At 49.6% G+C, this 19,134-nt stretch overlaps 5 protein-coding genes and 1 non-coding gene across 6 annotated transcripts; 2 read left to right on the top strand and 4 right to left on the bottom strand.

Annotated features, from left to right (window-relative positions):
* Nucleotides 1-3,931: 3,931 nt before the first annotated feature.
* LOC120837204 (histone H2A-like) lies at nucleotides 3,932-4,417 on the top strand. The gene has a single exon (XM_040206443.2). It carries the CDS (start codon nucleotides 3,932-3,934, stop codon nucleotides 4,304-4,306), a length of 375 nt encoding a protein of 124 aa, XP_040062377.1. The 3' UTR covers nucleotides 4,307-4,417.
* A 717-nt stretch (nucleotides 4,418-5,134) lies between these two features.
* On the bottom strand, nucleotides 5,135-5,987 carry LOC115321503 (histone H3). The gene has a single exon (XM_042291121.1). It carries the CDS (start codon nucleotides 5,681-5,683, stop codon nucleotides 5,135-5,137), a length of 549 nt encoding a protein of 182 aa, XP_042147055.1. The 5' UTR covers nucleotides 5,684-5,987.
* A 22-nt stretch (nucleotides 5,988-6,009) lies between these two features.
* On the top strand, nucleotides 6,010-6,885 carry LOC121836267 (histone H1-III-like). Its single transcript, XM_042291120.1, has one exon. It carries the CDS (start codon nucleotides 6,223-6,225, stop codon nucleotides 6,826-6,828), a length of 606 nt encoding a protein of 201 aa, XP_042147054.1. The 5' UTR covers nucleotides 6,010-6,222; the 3' UTR covers nucleotides 6,829-6,885.
* A 5,976-nt stretch (nucleotides 6,886-12,861) lies between these two features.
* Nucleotides 12,862-12,980, bottom strand: LOC120837265. The gene has a single exon (XR_005714829.1). It is a non-coding gene; the product is annotated as a 5S ribosomal RNA (ribosomal RNA).
* Nucleotides 12,981-13,187: 207 nt separating this feature from the next.
* Nucleotides 13,188-14,124, bottom strand: LOC120837208 (histone H4). Its single transcript, XM_042291124.1, has one exon. It carries the CDS (start codon nucleotides 13,552-13,554, stop codon nucleotides 13,243-13,245), a length of 312 nt encoding a protein of 103 aa, XP_042147058.1. The 5' UTR covers nucleotides 13,555-14,124; the 3' UTR covers nucleotides 13,188-13,242.
* A 1,688-nt stretch (nucleotides 14,125-15,812) lies between these two features.
* Nucleotides 15,813-16,317, bottom strand: LOC120837209 (histone H2B-like). Its single transcript, XM_040206447.2, has one exon. The coding sequence runs from the start codon at nucleotides 16,243-16,245 to the stop codon at nucleotides 15,871-15,873; it is 375 nt and encodes a 124-aa protein (XP_040062381.1). The 5' UTR covers nucleotides 16,246-16,317; the 3' UTR covers nucleotides 15,813-15,870.
* Between the last annotated feature and the right edge of the window lie 2,817 nt (nucleotides 16,318-19,134).

The following is a 19,134-nucleotide window of genomic DNA, read 5'->3' as shown; positions in this document are numbered from 1 at the left end:
TGTTGGCGTCTCGCCACGCTCGATTGAACAATTCTAGCAGCGCTGGGTAGCTCGCTTTGTCGAGGTTTCTCAGCGCTGCAGCGGTGACGCCGTCTGCTCCGGGGGCCGACTTTTTACGTGGGAGCGATGCCAGGGCGCGTTCCAACTCGTGTAGCTGGAAGTCTCCGAGCCCCTCTGTCATCTGGGGCTTCGCGTGCCACTTCCAGTCTCGCCATCCGGGCGGTGCATCTCGGGCGGCAGGCGCGGGTGGGGGGGAGAGCAGTGCGTCCGCTAGAAGTTCTCGGACGTCTGCATCGGAAATGTTAAGCGCGAGTGCCATACCTGCAATAGGATCTCGCGGTCCCGGTCGGTTGCAGAGGGTCTTGGCCATTTTCCACGCCTTGGTGGCCCCGCGGGGGCTGTCGAAGGACTCACACTTCTGCTTCCACTGCTCCCTGGCGAGCCTCTTACCCTGTCGCTTGAAGAGTGCATCCTGGCGTCGGTAGCGGAGTGTGTCCTCGTGACGGCCCGTCCGCAGGGCCACCCTCTGTGCCTGGCGTCTTTGTGCTCGGAGTTGGAGCCAGCGAAAGTCAGGATTAGGACGCTCAACGGGGATACTCACTGACGTGGTGGCCTCTTTGAGTGCGGCGCCGATGGCCTGGCTGTCAAGGGGCCAGCCCATCGCCTCGTACTGGCGGAGGAAGGCACGATACCTGTCCCAGTGGACCACCTTGCACGTTCGATTGGGTGGCCGTGGGGCAGGTCCCGATGTTATGGGAACGTGGTCGCTCCCCCAGCTGTCTTGCTCGAGCACCGTGGTCAGTGGGAATCGCGCCGAGCAGAACGTTAAATCGAGTACGCTCCGCTCGACGCCTCGTCCGATGAATGTGGGCTGCCCTGTTCCGCTGTACTCCAAGTCGGTTTGGGCGAGGGCCTCCTGCAAACGCTTGCCACGCGCGGTCGTTTTCCTGTCCCCCCACAGCTCGTTGTGCGAGTTAAAGTCTCCGCCGAGAATGATTATGCCCTGCTCTCGCGCGTGAATTTGTTTTACAACCTCTCCACCCCACGCCGCGTTGGGGTGAACGTAGCAAGAAAAGATAGAAAATGTCTGGTTATTTTTCTTTACCCGAATACCTACAAGTTCCGAAGTGTCCGAGCAGTAATCGGCGCTCTCGATCCGGCAGTGGGTCGCGTCTTTGTGGACGAGCACGGCCGCCCAGGGTTGTTTTTCCCGGCCGGGGCAGCAGTAGGTGGTGTAGCTGGGAATGGTTAGTTTGCTCACGTCCATTTTTGGCTCCTGCAGCAGCACCACCTCGTACGGCCTTGCCAAGAGTTCTGCCCTCAGGTGGGTGAGGCGGTTGCCGAGCCCGTTCGCGTTCCACTGGAGGATCGAGGGACAACCTTTCACAGCATTAGGCTTACTTGTTTTCTTAGGGCCTGTAGGCATTCTCAGTTCCTTGCCGCGAACGTTGCATCCCCGCGGTGATGCTGTGTAGTAAGGTCCCCTCCGGGATCATGGCTGTAGCCTGCCGATTCTTGAGGAAAAGCGGGATTAGTGTTTGGAGCAGATCCTCCAGGGTGTGGATCATGTCGCGCATTTCCTGCGCGGTGGGGGGCGTGTCCGTCTCGTCCCGCCGAGGGGAATCCCCGGCGCTGTCTCCTGGGGAGGCTGCGGGGAAGGGGGGTGAGGGGGGCACCTGTTCTTGCTGGGGGAGAGGCCTTTCCCTCTCGCCACCGGGTCGGTCGTCCGCGCGGGGAGAGGAGGATCCTCGCAGGTGCCGTGCGTCAGCTGGGCGCCGGTCATTGACCCCTCGCTGCTGCTGTTGGCTGTCTGGACGGTAGGACCTGCGATAGACCTCCTTCCGCCGCTGCGGCTTACCGACTTCGGGGATTTTGGCGCTGGGTTCCGTGTTAGTGGAGGCCTCTCTTGTCTTGACTTGTGGGGGCTGTGGGGCGACTGGGGGGATTAGTTCGCGAGTCGCACTCACCGCGTTTGGCCGACTGCGCGCTTCCAGCGTTGGGAAAGTGTCTCCCCAGACTGAGCTCGCTGGGAGCACGCTGGTCTGCCACGCGGGAGTCTGGCTGGCTCCGCTGTGCATCCAGGGGGGCGGGGTGGCGGTCTGCTCCTGCGCGCGCTGCGTGCTGCGCTCGCTTGCCTTTTTCTTGTGGAGTTCGGCGGCGACACGTTTGGCCTCCTTCCAGCTGCAGCCGGTGTCGCGGACTGCCTCGGCCTCGCGCTTGTGTTGTTGGTACACGCTGCATCCCTTGTCGAATGCAGCGTGTCTGCACTTGCAGTTGGGGCAAATGGGGGTGAGTTTTGTCGCGCACTTACCCCGAGGGTGCCTGCCCCTGCATGTTGGGCAGGCAGTGGGCAGCGTGCACGCGGACTGCACGTGGCCGAAGCGTCCGCATCCCCAGCACTGCGTTGGCCGGACGTGTCGTGCCTCCACGACAAACTCGATGTCGTAGATCAGGACCGTGGCTGGTAGGGGTCCGCCGAAGAAGAGCTCCGCGTACCGCCCTCCGCTGAACCGTCTGATGTGGTCCACGGGTACCTCGCTTTCGAGGCCTCGGGTCAGCTGTTCTGTTGCGTCATTGGGGCAAAGTCCGCGGATTACGCCGATACTCACCGCTCTGGCCGGCGCGAGGGTGGCATGGAGAGGGAGGCTCGCCAGCTTGTCGGTGCCTAGGAGGCGGTGGGTCATTGCCGCGCTCGTTGTCTCGACCGCCATCACGTTTCGCCTGAGATTGAAACGTGTGGCGGCCGCCTTGCCGCCCGTAACTTGTCGAAGGCCCTGCGCCAAGGAGACTCTGTTCTCCAGGGTTAGCTTACCTGTTCCCGTTGGGCGGAGCAGGACTGTGGACCCCTTTGCGGGGAGTTCGTCTAAGGAGGGAATTGGTTGGTTAGCCTTGCCTGTGTTTGTCTTACGTGAGGCCCCGGATGTTGGGGGGCTTGTCACTGTGGGGGGGGTTGTCGCTCGGGGAGGGGTTGCTGCACCGTCCTTCCTTTTTTGGTGCAGTTCCTCGATGAGGGTGTTGCAGTCCTTGCTGCCTGCTTCCAGAAGTGCTGCAAACTGGTTGGAGGTGTTTACAGTCACCTGGAGTTGGTCGTCATCCTCCTCGGAGGTGTTGTCAGGTGTGGAGTCACTGGGGCTCGATGTTGTGTCCCCGCTTGCTTCGGAGGGGCTGTCGCTGTTCTCGCAGTCGTGGAACAGGTCCACGACTTCGTCCGGGAGCCGATCTGCATTTGGGTGTACTAAACCGGCACTTTTCAGTACACCTAGGATGGCGTCCGGTCGGGGGACGCCATCCTTCGGGGGCTCGTCGCGCTCCACGTGGGCGCCGTCCTCGTGGCTCTCGGGTGCCACGCGGAGGCTAGCCTCCGCGCGGGATCCGGTCCCCACGAGGTTTTCCGCGTTGTCCACGTGGCTCGCGCCGGCTGGCGGTAACGAATGGTTACCGTCTGTGTTTGGTTTGGGCTTCATGGCCCTGCTCCGCAGCAGGTACCCCGAGGGGTCCTCTGTCTCCTTTGAGTGGTCCGTGGTCAGTTGGTCCGGGGGCATGCCTCACCTGACCTCACCTGAAATTTTCGTTTTCTTTGCTCTTTTTATAGGTTTTCACAGCATTCTGAAAAATGTGCTCCGATTGGCCAGCATTCTAGAGCGCGGGAAACAGTGCGCTGTGATTGGAGTACGCCCAAAATAAAGCTTCGCGATTGGTTGCTGCGCGAACCAATGAGCAAGCAGTTGAAACTACAATTTTTTGGGAGAGGGTGTTGGGAGAGGAGTGCTATGAAGCAGAGGCAGTGCAAGGCGAAAACGCGCTCTTGCAGCGCCCCCCAAGCGGAGAGGACTGGCACTTCCTTTGATTTTCTGCTTCTCGATGCGCTGACTCCCTCACTCACTCAGTGTTCGTTGGTTTGTTCGGTTGTCCACTTCTCACCTCCACCAAGATGTCTGGGCGCGGAAAAGGAGGCAAGGCAAAGGGCAAGAGCAAGACCCGTTCCAGCCGCGCGGGGCTCCAGTTTCCCGTGGGAAGGATCCACCGACTACTGCGAAAGGGCAACTACGCGGAGCGAGTAGGTGCCGGTGCCCCCGTCTACTTGGCGGCCGTACTCGAGTACCTGGCTGCCGAAGTGCTCGAGCTGGCAGGAAACGCGGCCAGGGACAACAAGAAAACTAGGATCATCCCTCGACACCTGCAGCTGGCCATTCGCAACGACGAAGAGCTCAACAAGCTGCTGTCCGGCGTTACCATCGCGCAAGGAGGTGTCCTGCCCAACATCCAGGCCGTCCTCCTTCCCAAGAAGACCGAGAAGAAGGCCTAAACCATCCCGCGGCATCCGCTACAGAAAAACGGTCCTTTTCAGGACCACTCACGACTTGAGTACAGGATACTCATTTCCGTGCGCTAGTCTTCCGTGTCTCTAAACGCTCGGGTATGTGCATTTCAATTTCCTTTTTGTGCAATGCCGACAGTGTTTCTCTTTCATCACCTACAGGCCTTGAATGCCACTCTTAGGCATTCTCCCATGCATAATATTTACGCTGCGTTTAATGCCAAATTCTTTCACGTGTGCGAATTGCCCGAACAAGACTTGCTGTCGGGCGCAAAGGCCAGCATTGCTTGTTATTTGAACTCGTAAAACCACCGCTGCACTGCCTCGCTTTGAGAGGATTTGAAGCTGTTTCTACGAGAGTCAACAATCGGAGCAGCATTTCCCCGAAACCGGCAGAGGGCAATAAATGTTGTGGACATCCCTCAAAAACAGATAATTACTCCACGGGTTTTTGTTGGTCGAATCTATAATCGTGATATTCGCTGATTGCTAGAAAATGAACCCTGTAATGTCTCGGGAAAGGTTTTTTTCTTCTTTATTTATTTCATTCAACAACACTTTAGAAAACAAGGAACACATGAAGGAATCGTTGGAAGCAACTGCGAACGGAGCACTTGGCACAATGCAAACTAGTTCAAAATGGGAGAATAAATAGAAAGTACTCACAGCTTTTGAACTCCTGCACTTGGAACAAGTCAGCATCGGAGATTGAGACACGGGAGGACGTCGCTTTACACATGTCCGAAAAGCATGTCTGATGTGGCCCTGAAGAGGGCCGTTTTTGTGGCGTTGCCTGCCGCTTCCAAAGAAGCGACATTAAGCGCGTTCACCGCGGATGCGACGAGCCAGCTGGATGTCCTTAGGCATGATGGTTACCCGCTTGGCGTGGATGGCACAGAGGTTGGTGTCTTCGAAGAGACCGACCAAGTAGGCCTCGCTGGCCTCCTGCAGGGCCATTACAGCCGAGCTCTGGAAGCGGAGGTCCGTCTTGAAATCTTGCGCGATCTCCCGCACTAGCCTCTGGAAGGGCAGCTTGCGGATGAGCAGCTCAGTCGACTTCTGGTAACGACGAATCTCACGCAGCGCGACCGTGCCCGGCCTGTAGCGATGCGGCTTCTTGACTCCACCGGTTGCAGGAGCACTCTTCCGGGCGGCCTTCGTAGCCAGCTGCTTGCGCGGTGCTTTTCCTCCCGTGCTCTTGCGGGCGGTCTGCTTCGTACGGGCCATTCCGAAACGTTGGGACAATAAAACGAGAGAGCTAGCAAACAGCAACACACCTCGACTCCTGACGACCAACTGCCTCAGCGCGAGTGGCGAAACTTCCTTCCCGACAAGGCCTCTCGGCCAATCAGAGAGCTTGTTCATTCTGGATGCTGTTTTGGGCAAGTTTCTTGCGAGGGACAGCGCACGTGGCTCGCTAGGACAATATTTCACGATTGAAGTGATCTAAACTTGTGGGGATAATGTGGAACCAACGTTAGAGCACAGAATCGAGCAAAAATTAGACTCCCAACCTTGTTATTTTAGAAACGGCACGGTTATAAACATTCGTTACCTTCTCCAGTGGGCCGCGCTCGCCTCTCGTCCAATCAGCGCGCTTGTTCATTCTTGGATGCTGTTTTGGGCGACTTTCTTGCGAGGGCCTATGCGCTTGGCTCCGTAAAATAATTTTTCTCGATCGAAGTAACTCAGACTTGTGAGGATAATGTGGAACCTATATTAGAGCACAGAATCGAGCAAAAATTAGACTCCAAACTTTGTTATTTTAGAAACGGCATGGTTACAAACATTCGTCACCTTCGAAGGGCTTCTCCCGGAGGTTCGCGCTCGCCTCTCTCGGCCAATGAGCGCTTGTTCTAGACGGTTTTTTTTCAGTCTCTCTCTGCTTACGATTAGAGTGGGTCATGTCCGAAGAAGTGTCCGCTCCTGCTGGGGTCGCGGCCCCCGCTGCCCTTAAGAGCCCCAAAAAGGCTTCCACGAAAGTGTCCAAGGGAAAGGCAAAGGCCGTGCCAACGCATCCCAAGGTGTCCGCAATGGTGACAGCATCCATCAGTGCGCTTAAGGAACGTGGTGGTTCATCTCTACAAGCCATCAAGAAATACATGTCTGCCAACTACAAGGTGGACGTCGAGAAGCTGTCTCCTTTCATCCGCAAGTATCTCAAGTCTGCCGTGGCTGCGGGAGCATTGGTGCAGACCAAGGGCAAGGGAGCTACCGGATCGTTCAAGCTGTCAGCCAAGTCCGACAAGCCCTCACCTGCTGCTAGGAAGCCCAAAAAGGAGGCTGGTGCTGCAAAGAAGCGCCCAGCCTCGGCAACTGCCGGTGCGGCCAGGAAGAAGAAGCCCGGGACTGCCAAGAAGTCGCCCGCAAAGAGGGCCAAGTCGGCCAAGCCGAAAAAGCCAAAGGCAGAGAAGAAGGCTGCAGCACCCAAGAGCCCCAAGAAACCCAAGGCAGCAAAAAAGACCCCTGCCAAGAAGCCGGCTGCAAAGAAGGCTTCCTCCAAGAAATAGGTCTTCTCCTGGATATCCAGAGCGAAAAACAAAACGGCCCTCATCAGGGCCATAATTCGTTTGCATATCGGGGGATATGCACTTGCGTGGCATGCAGCTCCCGTGTCTCTCGCCACCTCTCTGTTCCAGCCTCGGTAAGCTGATTCCTGCTCTTTTTCAATGTGCACGAGGCATACTTGGTGTTATATTATTGTTTGTTCCCCTGTTAGCAGCATTTTATCTTTGTGTGTGGTACTCGTGAAGTCGTGGAGGCCCGCTTCACGCTCGAGCCGCGATTCGATCGCCTAAGATCAGGCGAAAATAAAAAAAAACTACTCGCTTTAGAACAGTCTTTTTTTCTGTCCCCTTAGCGCACACCTTTTTTTTGCGGCACACGAAATTAAGAATCTGTATCTACGTTTATTATTACCTCTTTTAAACTTAAATCGACCAGCCGCCCCGACCGCTTGAAAACTAGTTTTGGCTTCCAAGTAAGAGGTTAGATCGAAATATGAAGAAAAATAACTCCGTTTAAATTCAAATAATTTTTACACCTATTAGAGAAGTTCATTAGCTTTCGGAAAATATATACTTCGCTAGGCGTAAAAATATTTTTCGTTGCGTTAGAGAGTGAAACAGGTCAAGCTGTAGAGTCCGGCGCGCGCTCGAGCCGCGATTCGATCGTCCAAGATCAGGCAAAAATTAAATATAAAAAGAACTACTCGCTTCAGAAGAGTCTCTTTTTCTGTGCTCTTAGCGCACACGTTTTTTTAGCGGCACACAAAATTAAGAATCTGCATCTGCGTTTATTATTACCTTTGTTAAACTTAAATCGACCATCCACCCAGAGCGCCCGAAAACTTGTTTTGCCTTCCAAGTAAGTGGTTAGATCGAAATATGAAGAAGAATAACTACGTTTAAATTCAAATAATTTTTACACCTATTAGAGAAGTTCATTAGCTTTCGGAAAATATATACTTCGCTATGCGTAAAAATATTTTTCGTTGCGTTAGAGAGTGAAACAGGTCAAGCTGTAGAGTCCGGCGCGCGCTCGAGCCGCGATTCGATCGTCCAAGATCAGGCAAAAATTAAATATAAAAAGAACTACTCGCTTCAGAAGAGTCTCTTTTTCTGTGCTCTTAGCGCACACGTTTTTTGAGCGGCACACAAAATTAAGAATCTGCATCTGCGTTTATTATTACCTTTGTTAAACTTAGATCGACCATTCACCCAGAGCGCCCGAAAACTTGTTTTGCCTTCCAAGTAAGTGGTCAGATCGAAATATGAAGAAGAATAACTCCGTTTAAATTCAAATAATTTTTACACCTATTAGAGAAGTTCATTAGCTTTCGGAATATATATACTTCGCTATGCGTAAAAATATTTTTCGTTGCGTTAGAGAGTGAAACAGGTCAAGCTGTAGAGTCCGGCGCGCGCTCGAGCCGCGATTCGATCGTCCAAGATCAGGCAAAAATTAAATATAAAAAGAACTACTCGCTTCAGAAGAGTCTCTTTTTCTGTGCTCTTAGCGCACACGTTTTTTGAGCGGCACACAAAATTAGAGAATCTGCATCTGCGTTTATTATTACCTTTGTTAAACTTAGATCGACCATCCACCCAGAGCGCCCGAAAACTTGTTTTGCCTTCCAAGTAAGTGGTCAGATCGAAATATGAAGAAGAATAACTCCGTTTAAATTCAAATAATTTTTACACCTATTAGAGAAGTTCATTAGCTTTCGGAAAATATATACTTCGCTATGCGTAAAAATATTTTTCGTTGCGTTAGAGAGTGAAACAGGTCAAGCTGTAGAGTCCGGCGCGCGCTCGAGCCGCGATTCGATCGTCCAAGATCAGGCAAAAATTAAATATAAAAAGAACTACTCGCTTCAGAAGAGTCTCTTTTTCTGTGCTCTTAGCGCACACGTTTTTTGAGCGGCACACAAAATTAAGAATCTGCATCTGCGTTTATTATTACCTTTGTTAAACTTAGATCGACCATCCACCCAGAGCGCCCGAAAACTTGTTTTGCCTTCCAAGTAAGTGGTCAGATCGAAATATGAAGAAGAATAACTCCGTTTAAATTCAAATAATTTTTACACCTATTAGAGAAGTTCATTAGCTTTCGGAAAATATATACTTCGCTATGCGTAAAAATATTTTTCGTTGCGTTAGAGAGTGAAACAGGTCAAGCTGTAGAGTCCGGCGCGCGCTCGAGCCGCGATTCGATCGTCCAAGATCAGGCAAAAATTAAATATAAAAAGAACTACTCGCTTCAGAAGAGTCTCTTTTTCTGTGCTCTTAGCGCACACGTTTTTTGAGCGGCACACAAAATTAAGAATCTGCATCTGCGTTTATTATTACCTTTGTTAAACTTAGATCGACCATTCACCCAGAGCGCCCGAAAACTTGTTTTGCCTTCCAAGTAAGTGGTCAGATCGAAATATGAAGAAGAATAACTCCGTTTAAATTCAAATAATTTTTACACCTATTAGAGAAGTTCATTAGCTTTCGGAAAATATATACTTCGCTATGCGTAAAAATATTTTTCGTTGCGTTAGAGAGTGAAACAGGTCAAGCTGTAGAGTCCGGCGCGCGCTCGAGCCGCGATTCGATCGTCCAAGATCAGGCAAAAATTAAATATAAAAAGAACTACTCGCTTCAGAAGAGTCTCTTTTTCTGTGCTCTTAGCGCACACGTTTTTTGAGCGGCACACAAAATTAGAGAATCTGCATCTGCGTTTATTATTACCTTTGTTAAACTTAGATCGACCATCCACCCAGAGCGCCCGAAAACTTGTTATGCCTTCCAAGTAAGTGGTCAGATCGAAATATGAAGAAGAATAACTCCGTTTAAATTCAAATAATTTTTACACCTATTAGAGAAGTTCATTAGCTTTCGGAAAATATATACTTCGCTATGCGTAAAAATATTTTTCGTTGCGTTAGAGAGTGAAACAGGTCAAGCTGTAGAGTCCGGCGCGCGCTCGAGCCGCGATTCGATCGTCCAAGATCAGGCAAAAATTAAATATAAAAAGAACTACTCGCTTCAGAAGAGTCTCTTTTTCTGTGCTCTTAGCGCACACGTTTTTTGAGCGGCACACAAAATTAAGAATCTGCATCTGCGTTTATTATTACCTTTGTTAAACTTAGATCGACCATCCACCCAGAGCGCCCGAAAACTTGTTTTGCCTTCCAAGTAAGTGGTCAGATCGAAATATGAAGAAGAATAACTCCGTTTAAATTCAAATAATTTTTACACCTATTAGAGAAGTTCATTAGCTTTCGGAAAATATATACTTCGCTATGCGTAAAAATATTTTTCGTTGCGTTAGAGAGTGAAACAGGTCAAGCTGTAGAGTCCGGCGCGCGCTCGAGCCGCGATTCGATCGTCCAAGATCAGGCAAAAATTAAATATAAAAAGAACTACTCGCTTCAGAAGAGTCTCTTTTTCTGTGCTCTTAGCGCACACGTTTTTTGAGCGGCACACAAAATTAAGAATCTGCATCTGCGTTTATTATTACCTTTGTTAAACTTAGATCGACCATCCACCCAGAGCGCCCGAAAACTTGTTTTGCCTTCCAAGTAAGTGGTCAGATCGAAATATGAAGAAGAATAACTACGTTTAAATTCAAATAATTTTTACACCTATTAGAGAAGTTCATTAGCTTTCGGAAAATATATACTTCGCCATGCGTAAAAATATTTTTCGTTGCGTTAGAGAGTGAAACAGGTCAAGCTGTAGAGTCCGGCGCGCGCTCGAGCCGCGATTCGATCGTCCAAGATCAGGCAAAAATTAAATATAAAAAGAACTACTCGCTTCAGAAGAGTCTCTTTTTCTGTGCTCTTAGCGCACACGTTTTTTGAGCGGCACACAAAATTAAGAATCTGCATCTGCGTTTATTATTACCTTTGTTAAACTTAGATCGACCATTCACCCAGAGCGCCCGAAAACTTGTTTTGCCTTCCAAGTAAGTGGTCAGATCGAAATATGAAGAAGAATAACTCCGTTTAAATTCAAATAATTTTTACACCTATTAGAGAAGTTCATTAGCTTTCGGAAAATATATACTTCGCTATGCGTAAAAATATTTTTCGTTGCGTTAGAGAGTGAAACAGGTCAAGCTGTAGAGTCCGGCGCGCGCTCGAGCCGCGATTCGATCGTCCAAGATCAGGCAAAAATTAAATATAAAAAGAACTACTCGCTTCAGAAGAGTCTCTTTTTCTGTGCTCTTAGCGCACACGTTTTTTGAGCGGCACACAAAATTAGAGAATCTGCATCTGCGTTTATTATTACCTTTGTTAAACTTAGATCGACCATCCACCCAGAGCGCCCGAAAACTTGTTTTGCCTTCCAAGTAAGTGGTCAGATCGAAATATGAAGAAGAATAACTCCGTTTAAATTCAAATAATTTTTACACCTATTAGAGAAGTTCATTAGCTTTCGGAAAATATATACTTCGCTATGCGTAAAAATATTTTTCGTTGCGTTAGAGAGTGAAACAGGTCAAGCTGTAGAGTCCGGCGCGCGCTCGAGCCGCGATTCGATCGTCCAAGATCAGGCAAAAATTAAATATAAAAAGAACTACTCGCTTCAGAAGAGTCTCTTTTTCTGTGCTCTTAGCGCACACGTTTTTTGAGCGGCACACAAAATTAAGAATCTGCATCTGCGTTTATTATTACCTTTGTTAAACTTAGATCGACCATCCACCCAGAGCGCCCGAAAACTTGTTTTGCCTTCCAAGTAAGTGGTCAGATCGAAATATGAAGAAGAATAACTCCGTTTAAATTCAAATAATTTTTACACCTATTAGAGAAGTTCATTAGCTTTCGGAAAATATATACTTCGCTATGCGTAAAAATATTTTTCGTTGCGTTAGAGAGTGAAACAGGTCAAGCTGTAGAGTCCGGCGCGCGCTCGAGCCGCGATTCGATCGTCCAAGATCAGGCAAAAATTAAATATAAAAAGAACTACTCGCTTCAGAAGAGTCTCTTTTTCTGTGCTCTTAGCGCACACGTTTTTTGAGCGGCACACAAAATTAAGAATCTGCATCTGCGTTTATTATTACCTTTGTTAAACTTAGATCGACCATCCACCCAGAGCGCCCGAAAACTTGTTTTGCCTTCCAAGTAAGTGGTCAGATCGAAATATGAAGAAGAATAACTCCGTTTAAATTCAAATAATTTTTACACCTATTAGAGAAGTTCATTAGCTTTCGGAAAATATATACTTCGCTATGCGTAAAAATATTTTTCGTTGCGTTAGAGAGTGAAACAGGTCAAGCTGTAGAGTCCGGCGCGCGCTCGAGCCGCGATTCGATCGTCCAAGATCAGGCAAAAATTAAATATAAAAAGAACTACTCGCTTCAGAAGAGTCTCTTTTTCTGTGCTCTTAGCGCACACGTTTTTTGAGCGGCACACAAAATTAAGAATCTGCATCTGCGTTTATTATTACCTTTGTTAAACTTAGATCGACCATCCACCCAGAGCGCCCGAAAACTTGTTTTGCCTTCCAAGTAAGTGGTCAGATCGAAATATGAAGAAGAATAACTCCGTTTAAATTCAAATAATTTTTACACCTATTAGAGAAGTTCATTAGCTTTCGGAAAATACATACTTCGCTATGCGTAAAAATATTTTTCGTTGCGTTAGAGAGTGAAACAGGTCAAGCTGTAGAGTCCGGCGCGCGCTCGAGCCGCGATTCGATCGTCCAAGATCAGGCAAAAATTAAATATAAAAAGAACTACTCGCTTCAGAAGAGTCTCTTTTTCTGTGCTCTTAGCGCACACGTTTTTTGAGCGGCACACAAAATTAAGAATCTGCATCTGCGTTTATTATTACCTTTGTTAAACTTAGATCGACCATCCACCCAGAGCGCCCGAAAACTTGTTTTGCCTTCCAAGTAAGTGGTTAGATCAAAATATGAAGAAGAATAACTCCGTTTAAATTCAAATAATTTTTACACCTATTAGAGAAGTTCATTAGCTTTCAGAAAATATAAGAACTGGTACAAAAGGACACAACCCTCCAAGAGTGCAGAAAAAAAAAAAAAGAAAAATGCCATCAGCACTCCGTGTTCCCAGGTGGTCACCCTCCCAAGTACTGACGGAGCCCGATGCTGCTTAGCTTCGGTGATCGGACGAGAACCGGCGTATTCAGCATGGTATGGCCGATGGCAGGTACTAGGGCAACGAATGTTCGACTGCTGCCTGAGAAGATTGGTACACTCGGCTGTGGCGCACAAAATGGTAGAGACCCGCGGCAAAACAACACTCATGACAAAAGAGGAATCACTCACCCAAAGCAGTGCTTGTTTTCAGGATTACAGAGAGACACGGGAGGGAGGCGTTGGAATGAAAACCCGTTTCCAAGATAGATCGGTACTGGTTTGGCCCTGAAAAGGGCCGTTTTCGATGTGTGTCCGACGGCGAGACGGCTGTTAACCACCGAAACCATAGAGGGTACGGCCTTGCCTCTTGAGCGCGTACACCACATCCATGGCCGTCACGGTCTTCCTCTTGGCGTGCTCGGTGTAGGTGACGGCATCGCGAATGACGTTCTCCAGGAAGACCTTGAGGACGCCGCGGGTCTCTTCATAGATGAGGCCGGAAATGCGCTTGACACCACCGCGGCGGGCTAGGCGACGGATTGCAGGCTTGGTGATCCCCTGGATGTTATCGCGAAGAACCTTGCGATGGCGCTTGGCACCACCCTTGCCCAGGCCCTTGCCGCCCTTGCCTCTTCCAGACATGTTTGCTGCAAAAACAGGGACGGAAAACACGACCGCACCGTTCGCCTACTTCAACAAAGACTGGCGGCAATGCTCTACGGGTCCGACCAAGTGAACCCACGACGGCCTCCTCCTCTCCCGCCGACGAATGGGAGCAGTCCTGCAGCTTCGTATTGTGGCCGACAGGTGGCTGCGCACTGGAAGCAAGCGTGTGTTGATGAAATGCATGGCTTTAGCAAAGGCATTCATACACCTCGCCCATTTTGAGTCTTCATAGTTGTATGTGCAAAACATTGTTTTTTCTAGGTTCCAGGAGATATATATTTTAGCGGGATTAAGATTCGTTTTCGCTAAGTCAATGGGAGAAACATGTCAACTCAGGAGTGCCGAGCTTCGCACCGATGCAGCTAGTCAAGGGCCCGTTTTCACATGCGAATAAGAAAGAGTTTTATAAACGTTCGAGCAATCTATTCATCGGAACTTGTACAAGACACACTCTTCTCACGGCACACAAAAATTAAAGTTTCTTATCACTGGCGTTTTTAAGCGCGCAGTGCAATTCACCGCCATGGTGAGCCGGGTCGACAGCAAGTTGGGTCACCCAAGAACACAGTTTGATCAAAATATTGACTGATATAAAAGGGTCCGGTTTTAAGTGCTTATTACACGGGACGAAAAGTCTTTTTGGCTGGCAGAAAATTTGATACTGAAAAACTTTTTACCAAGCCTTCGGTCTGTTAAGAAGCAAAACCTGCCACCCGAAAGCGGCCAGTTCGTGCCGCTGCCGCGAATCGCGCAAATGAAGTAAAGTAATAAAACAATTTCGTCTAAATTCAAATGCTTTTTACACCTACCGAAGAATTTCATTAGCTTTCAGAAAATATACACTTCGGTAAGCGTAAAGATATTTTTCGTTGCGTTAGAGAGCGAAACAGGCGAAGCCGTAGGGCCGGCTTCGCGCTCGGGCCGGAATTCGATCGTCCAAGATCAGGCAAAAATTAAAAATAAAAAAAAAACTACTCGCTTTAGAAGAGTCTCTTTTTCTGTGCTCTTAGCGCACACCTTTTTTTAGCGGCACACGAAATTAAGAATCTGTAGCTACGTTTTTTATTACCTTTTTTAAGCTTAAATCGACCAGCCGCCCTTAGCGCCCGAAAACTAGTTTCGGCTTCCAAGTAAGCGGTTAGATCGAAATATGAAGAAGAATAACTCCGTTTCAATTCAAATGCTTTTTACACCTATTGAAGAAGTTTATTAGCTTTCAAAAAATATATACTTCGATATGCGTAAAAATATTTTTCGTTGCGTTAGAGAGTGAAACAGGTGAAGCTGTAGAGTCCGGCGCGCGCTCGAGCCGCGATTCGATCGTCTAAGATCAGGCAAAAATTAGAAATAAAAAGAACTACTCGCTTTAGAAAAGTCTCTTTTTCTGTGCTTTTAGCGCACACTTTTCTCTAGCGGCACACAAAATTAAGAGTCTTTATCTACCTTTTTTTAAACTTAAATCGACCAGCCACCCAGAGCGCCCGAAAACTAGATTTGGCTTCCAAGTAAGTGGTTAGATCAATATATGAACAAAAATAACTCTGTTTAAAATCAAACGCTTTCTACACCTATTGGAGAAGTTCATTAGCTTTCGGAAAATATATATTTCGATATGCGTAAAAATATTTTTCGTTGCGTTAGAGAGGGAAACATGTGAAGCTGTAGAGTCCGGCGCGCGCTCGTGCCGCGATTCGATCGTCTAAGATCAGGCAAAAATAAAAATAAAAGTACTCGCCTTGAAAGAGTTTCTCTTTTTTGTGCTGTTAGTACACACTTTTCTTTCGCGGCACACGAGATTAAAAGCCTGTATCTACGTTTATCATTGCATTTTTTAAACTTAAAATAAGAACACTCGAATTTAAAAGCAAGTTATTTGATACAACCGTTGCTCTAAAAAGAAAAACGCTGCAACTCGAAAACACAACACTTTGGAGTATGGGCTCCCAACGGCTAAAAACCACGCGAATATATCCTTTACATACGCGAGCGATGTGCAATATTTAGGAAGGTCACTCGTGCCCTCAAAAGCAATGAAATACAATGTTTTTTTTTCACCGAAACAAAATAAACGACATCCGACTGTGGCTACAAGAAGCCAAGTTCGACTGCACAACAAGAAAAAAGACATACTCTTTGCAAACATGCGCGATGCAGAAGCACTGGGTACTCACATATTTCTTGAAAAGAGAGACACGGGAGTTGGAAGTCATCGAGAGACGGCCGTTTTGCAGGGATGAGTATGGCCCTCAAAAGGGCCGTTTGTACATACAGCAGGGAGATAGCTCCTGGGTGTTACTTGGAACTGGTGTACTTGGTGACAGCCTTGGTGCCCTCGGACACCGCATGCTTTGCCAGTTCACCCGGCAGCAGGAGCCTCACAGCTGTCTGGATCTCCCGACTCGTGATGGTCGAGCGCATGTTGTAGTGAGCCAGCCGAGACGACTCTGCTGCGATGCGCTCGAAGATGTCGTTCACGAAGCTGTTCATGATCGACATGGCCTTGCTGGACACTCCGGTGTCGGGATGGACCTGTTTGAGCACCTTGTAGATGTAGATGCTGAAGCTCTCCTTCCTCTTGCGCCTCTTCTTCTTCTTGTCGGTGGCACGCACATTTTTCTGTGCCTTGCCCGCCTTCTTCACTGCTTTTCCGCTCGGTTGGGGGGGCATCCTCGCGCGACTTGTCTTCGGGAGAAGATCGACGTTGTTACTCGCAAAAAGATGGCGAAACAACAACTGGGGCAACCTGAAATTTTGAGAGAGAGAGAGAGAGAGAGAAGTCTTGCAAAAGAGGAAAAACCATCGTTGGAGTTACAGCCATGGGCCGAACGGTCATCGTTGGATTGGGGGAAGGGAAGGGGATAAAAGCTGATAGAAGAAAAAATTGTGAAAAAAGAGAGAGGGAGGTTGTTTCGCCAAAGCCGACAAGCGGGGCGCGAGGAGCCACAGAAAGTGGCTGGCAGAAAAGGGGGCGGAGCCGAGGAAGGAAGGAGATCCTTTAAATGTCCGAGTGTCTTGTCCAGAAGCCTGTAGCACATCTTCACAGAGTCCAGGGTGAACGAATCGGGTTCGGCACGCGGTGTCCGAATTTCCAAGCACTGTCACCAGTCACACCAACACCAAGTCTCCCAGTATTCCGAGCCAAAGTGCAATGGGTCGGCGAGCATCTCTCTGCTGCATGTATACACAACACGGCGTTGCGAAAGGCTTGGGGGGAACATTAATAGATTCCGTTCCCTCAACAGGGGCGGTCGAGCCTATTGTATGCATAAGGGACATTCCGCAGAGTGCTACGGAATGACATTCTTTGCCTGTGTTTGGCTGAGTGACCCACGCGATTTAACGCGTGGTTCACCAAACGCAAAGGTAGAAATTACTTGTATGGCATTTTCTGAAAATGCCTGACCCTTGGCATGCCTAGGGTTTACTAGCTTCCGAATCTATCATTCGAAAACTTTTCACGGCTGGGCGAGGTTAGTTCCTGCCCATTAAAAGGAAAAAAAAGAATTCCGAATTTGTTATTCGAAAACCGGACTCAGTAAGGTTATTCCTTGCCCGCGAGAGAAGAATCAACATAAATAAGAAAAATGGCACGGCGCCAGAGCGGGACAGCGCGCGGGGAGACTGTTTTGCCAAAGCAAAAGGGGCCCCGCGCGAGGGGCAGACCTGGCGAGAATAAAGAATAGAAAAGCAAAACGCGGGAGGGAAGCTATCAGTTAGGATTTGCACAAAAGGAAAGAAGAGTTCAAAAAATAAAAGCTAAAAGCAGACAAAGAACGCGAGAGAGAGGCTGTCAATCAAGTCGTGCGCGAAGGACGCACCCGACAAGAAGCGAAGCCAGAGAAAGAAAAGTTAACCAATACAGTCTAAAAGTGTTAAGTGGGTCAGGGGGCCCACGCAAGGGGTGGCCCAGCGCGCGCGTTCCAAGAGGAGCTATCAGTTAGAACTTGTACAAAGAGTCCTCCCCGCTGAAGGCAGGAAAGAAAAATAAAACTAAAAGCCAAAAAGCAGACGGAAAACGCGAGAGAGAGGCTGTCAAACAAGTCCGGCGCCAAGAACGTACCGGTCGAGAAGCAAAGCCAAAGAAGAAAAGAAAACCAATACAGTCTAAGAGTGTTAAGTGGGTCAGGGGGCCCACGCGAGGGGTGGCCCAGCGCGCGCGTTCCAAGAGGAGCTATCAGTTAGAACTTGTACAAAGAGTCCTCCCCGCTGAAGGCAGGAAAGAAAAATAAAACTAAAAGCCAAGAAGCAGACGGAAAACGCGAGAGAGAGGCTGTCAAAACAAGTCCGGCGCCAAGAACGTACCCGGCAAGAAGCGAAGCCAAAGAAAGGAAGATAAACAATACACTCCAAAAGAGTTAAGTGGTTCAGGGGGCCCTCGCAAAGGGTGGGCCTGCGCGCGCCTTCTAAGTGGAAGGCAGTTAAGTAAACAGAAAGAAAAGAGAAGCTGAGTCTAAAAAGGAGGCTACAAGAAAGGAGAGAGAAAAAATAACAGCCGGGGGTGCAGCGCGAGGGAGAACCAGGGCGAATAAAGTAAAGAGAAGAAAAACGCGAGAGAGGAGCTGTCAATCAGCTCGGCAGCAAGGAGGAGAGATTACGGGAGAGGAGGACGCGACGCCCTGCAGGCCCTGCCTGGATAGCGATCGCGTCCCCCTCCGCCACGCGACCGGCGGAGAAACCGAGTTTCCCCGAAGGAGGGAAAGGAGGAGCGTTTTCGGCGGGCGGGCAGCAGCGCCAGGCCGGGCCTTCCTAGTGGGGTGAGCTTTCCCCGAAGCTCTGCGGCTGTCGTCTGCTACAGATCCTTTGTCTCTTGCGCGACCGTTGCAGCCTAGATCTCGCCGGCCAGCCCCGTCTCGACGAGGAATCCTGCGAGCGCTGTTAGGGCACTTTGCGCCGCCTTACCTTGCGGTCTGATTAGAGTTTCAAAGCTGTTCGTGCTACATCCAAGAGTGATGTAGCGACGAAACAATCGCTCACGTTCCTCGCCGAAGTCCGGGCACTCGCGGAGGAGATGATCGGCGTCCGCGACGGCCGCCGCGCATCTCGGGCAGCTTCGGTCGCCGTCGGCTCGCCACCTCGCTCTGTAGTCGGGGGTGAAGGCGCTGCTCGTGCGCAGCCTGTGGATCACCGCCGCTTCGCCTCGCCGCATGTTCCTCGGGGGCCTCGGGGGCAGGGGCCCGTGCTCGAGCTCGGGGTGGCGGGCTGCCACCACTCTTCTGACCAACAGGCGTGCATCGGAGAAGGCCGGGACCTCGGAGATCGGGTATGCAGGATCCTCCTGCGCTTCGGCGGCAAGGCGATCTGCTCTTTCATTACCTGCTATTCCACAGTGTGCAGGAACCCATTGGAAGGCCAGCGTCCATCCCCGGCGCTGCAACTCGATGGCTTTTTGGGCCACCACCTTGGCCAGTGCTGGGGCCCTGTCCAGGTTCTTCAGGAGTCCGAGAGCAGCCTTGGAGTCACAGAGTATCACCAGGCGGTCTGGCTGCCCCTCGGTGTCCACGATGGACAGTGCCAGGATCAGCGCCGCCAGCTCAGCTGTCGTGGAGGTCGCCTGGA

Source organism: Ixodes scapularis, unplaced genomic scaffold (genome assembly GCF_016920785.2).
Source record: "Ixodes scapularis isolate PalLabHiFi unplaced genomic scaffold, ASM1692078v2 PGA_scaffold22__2_contigs__length_789307, whole genome shotgun sequence".
NCBI classification, from domain to species: Eukaryota; Metazoa; Arthropoda; class Arachnida; order Ixodida; family Ixodidae; genus Ixodes; species Ixodes scapularis.
The sequence above is the reverse complement of the archived record's forward strand: the minus strand, read 5'-3'. Positions and strand labels throughout refer to the sequence as shown.

Bases quoted from the DNA above. Each gene is read 5' to 3' on its own strand.
- LOC120837204 (XM_040206443.2), top strand. From the start codon at position 3,932: ATGTCTGGGCGCGGAAAAGGAGGCAAGGCAAAGGGCAAGAGCAAGACC.
- LOC115321503 (XM_042291121.1), bottom strand. From the start codon at position 5,683: ATGAACAAGCTCTCTGATTGGCCGAGAGGCCTTGTCGGGAAGGAAGTT.
- LOC120837209 (XM_040206447.2), bottom strand. From the start codon at position 16,245: ATGCCCCCCCAACCGAGCGGAAAAGCAGTGAAGAAGGCGGGCAAGGCA.
- LOC121836267 (XM_042291120.1), top strand. From the start codon at position 6,223: ATGTCCGAAGAAGTGTCCGCTCCTGCTGGGGTCGCGGCCCCCGCTGCC.
- LOC120837208 (XM_042291124.1), bottom strand. From the start codon at position 13,554: ATGTCTGGAAGAGGCAAGGGCGGCAAGGGCCTGGGCAAGGGTGGTGCC.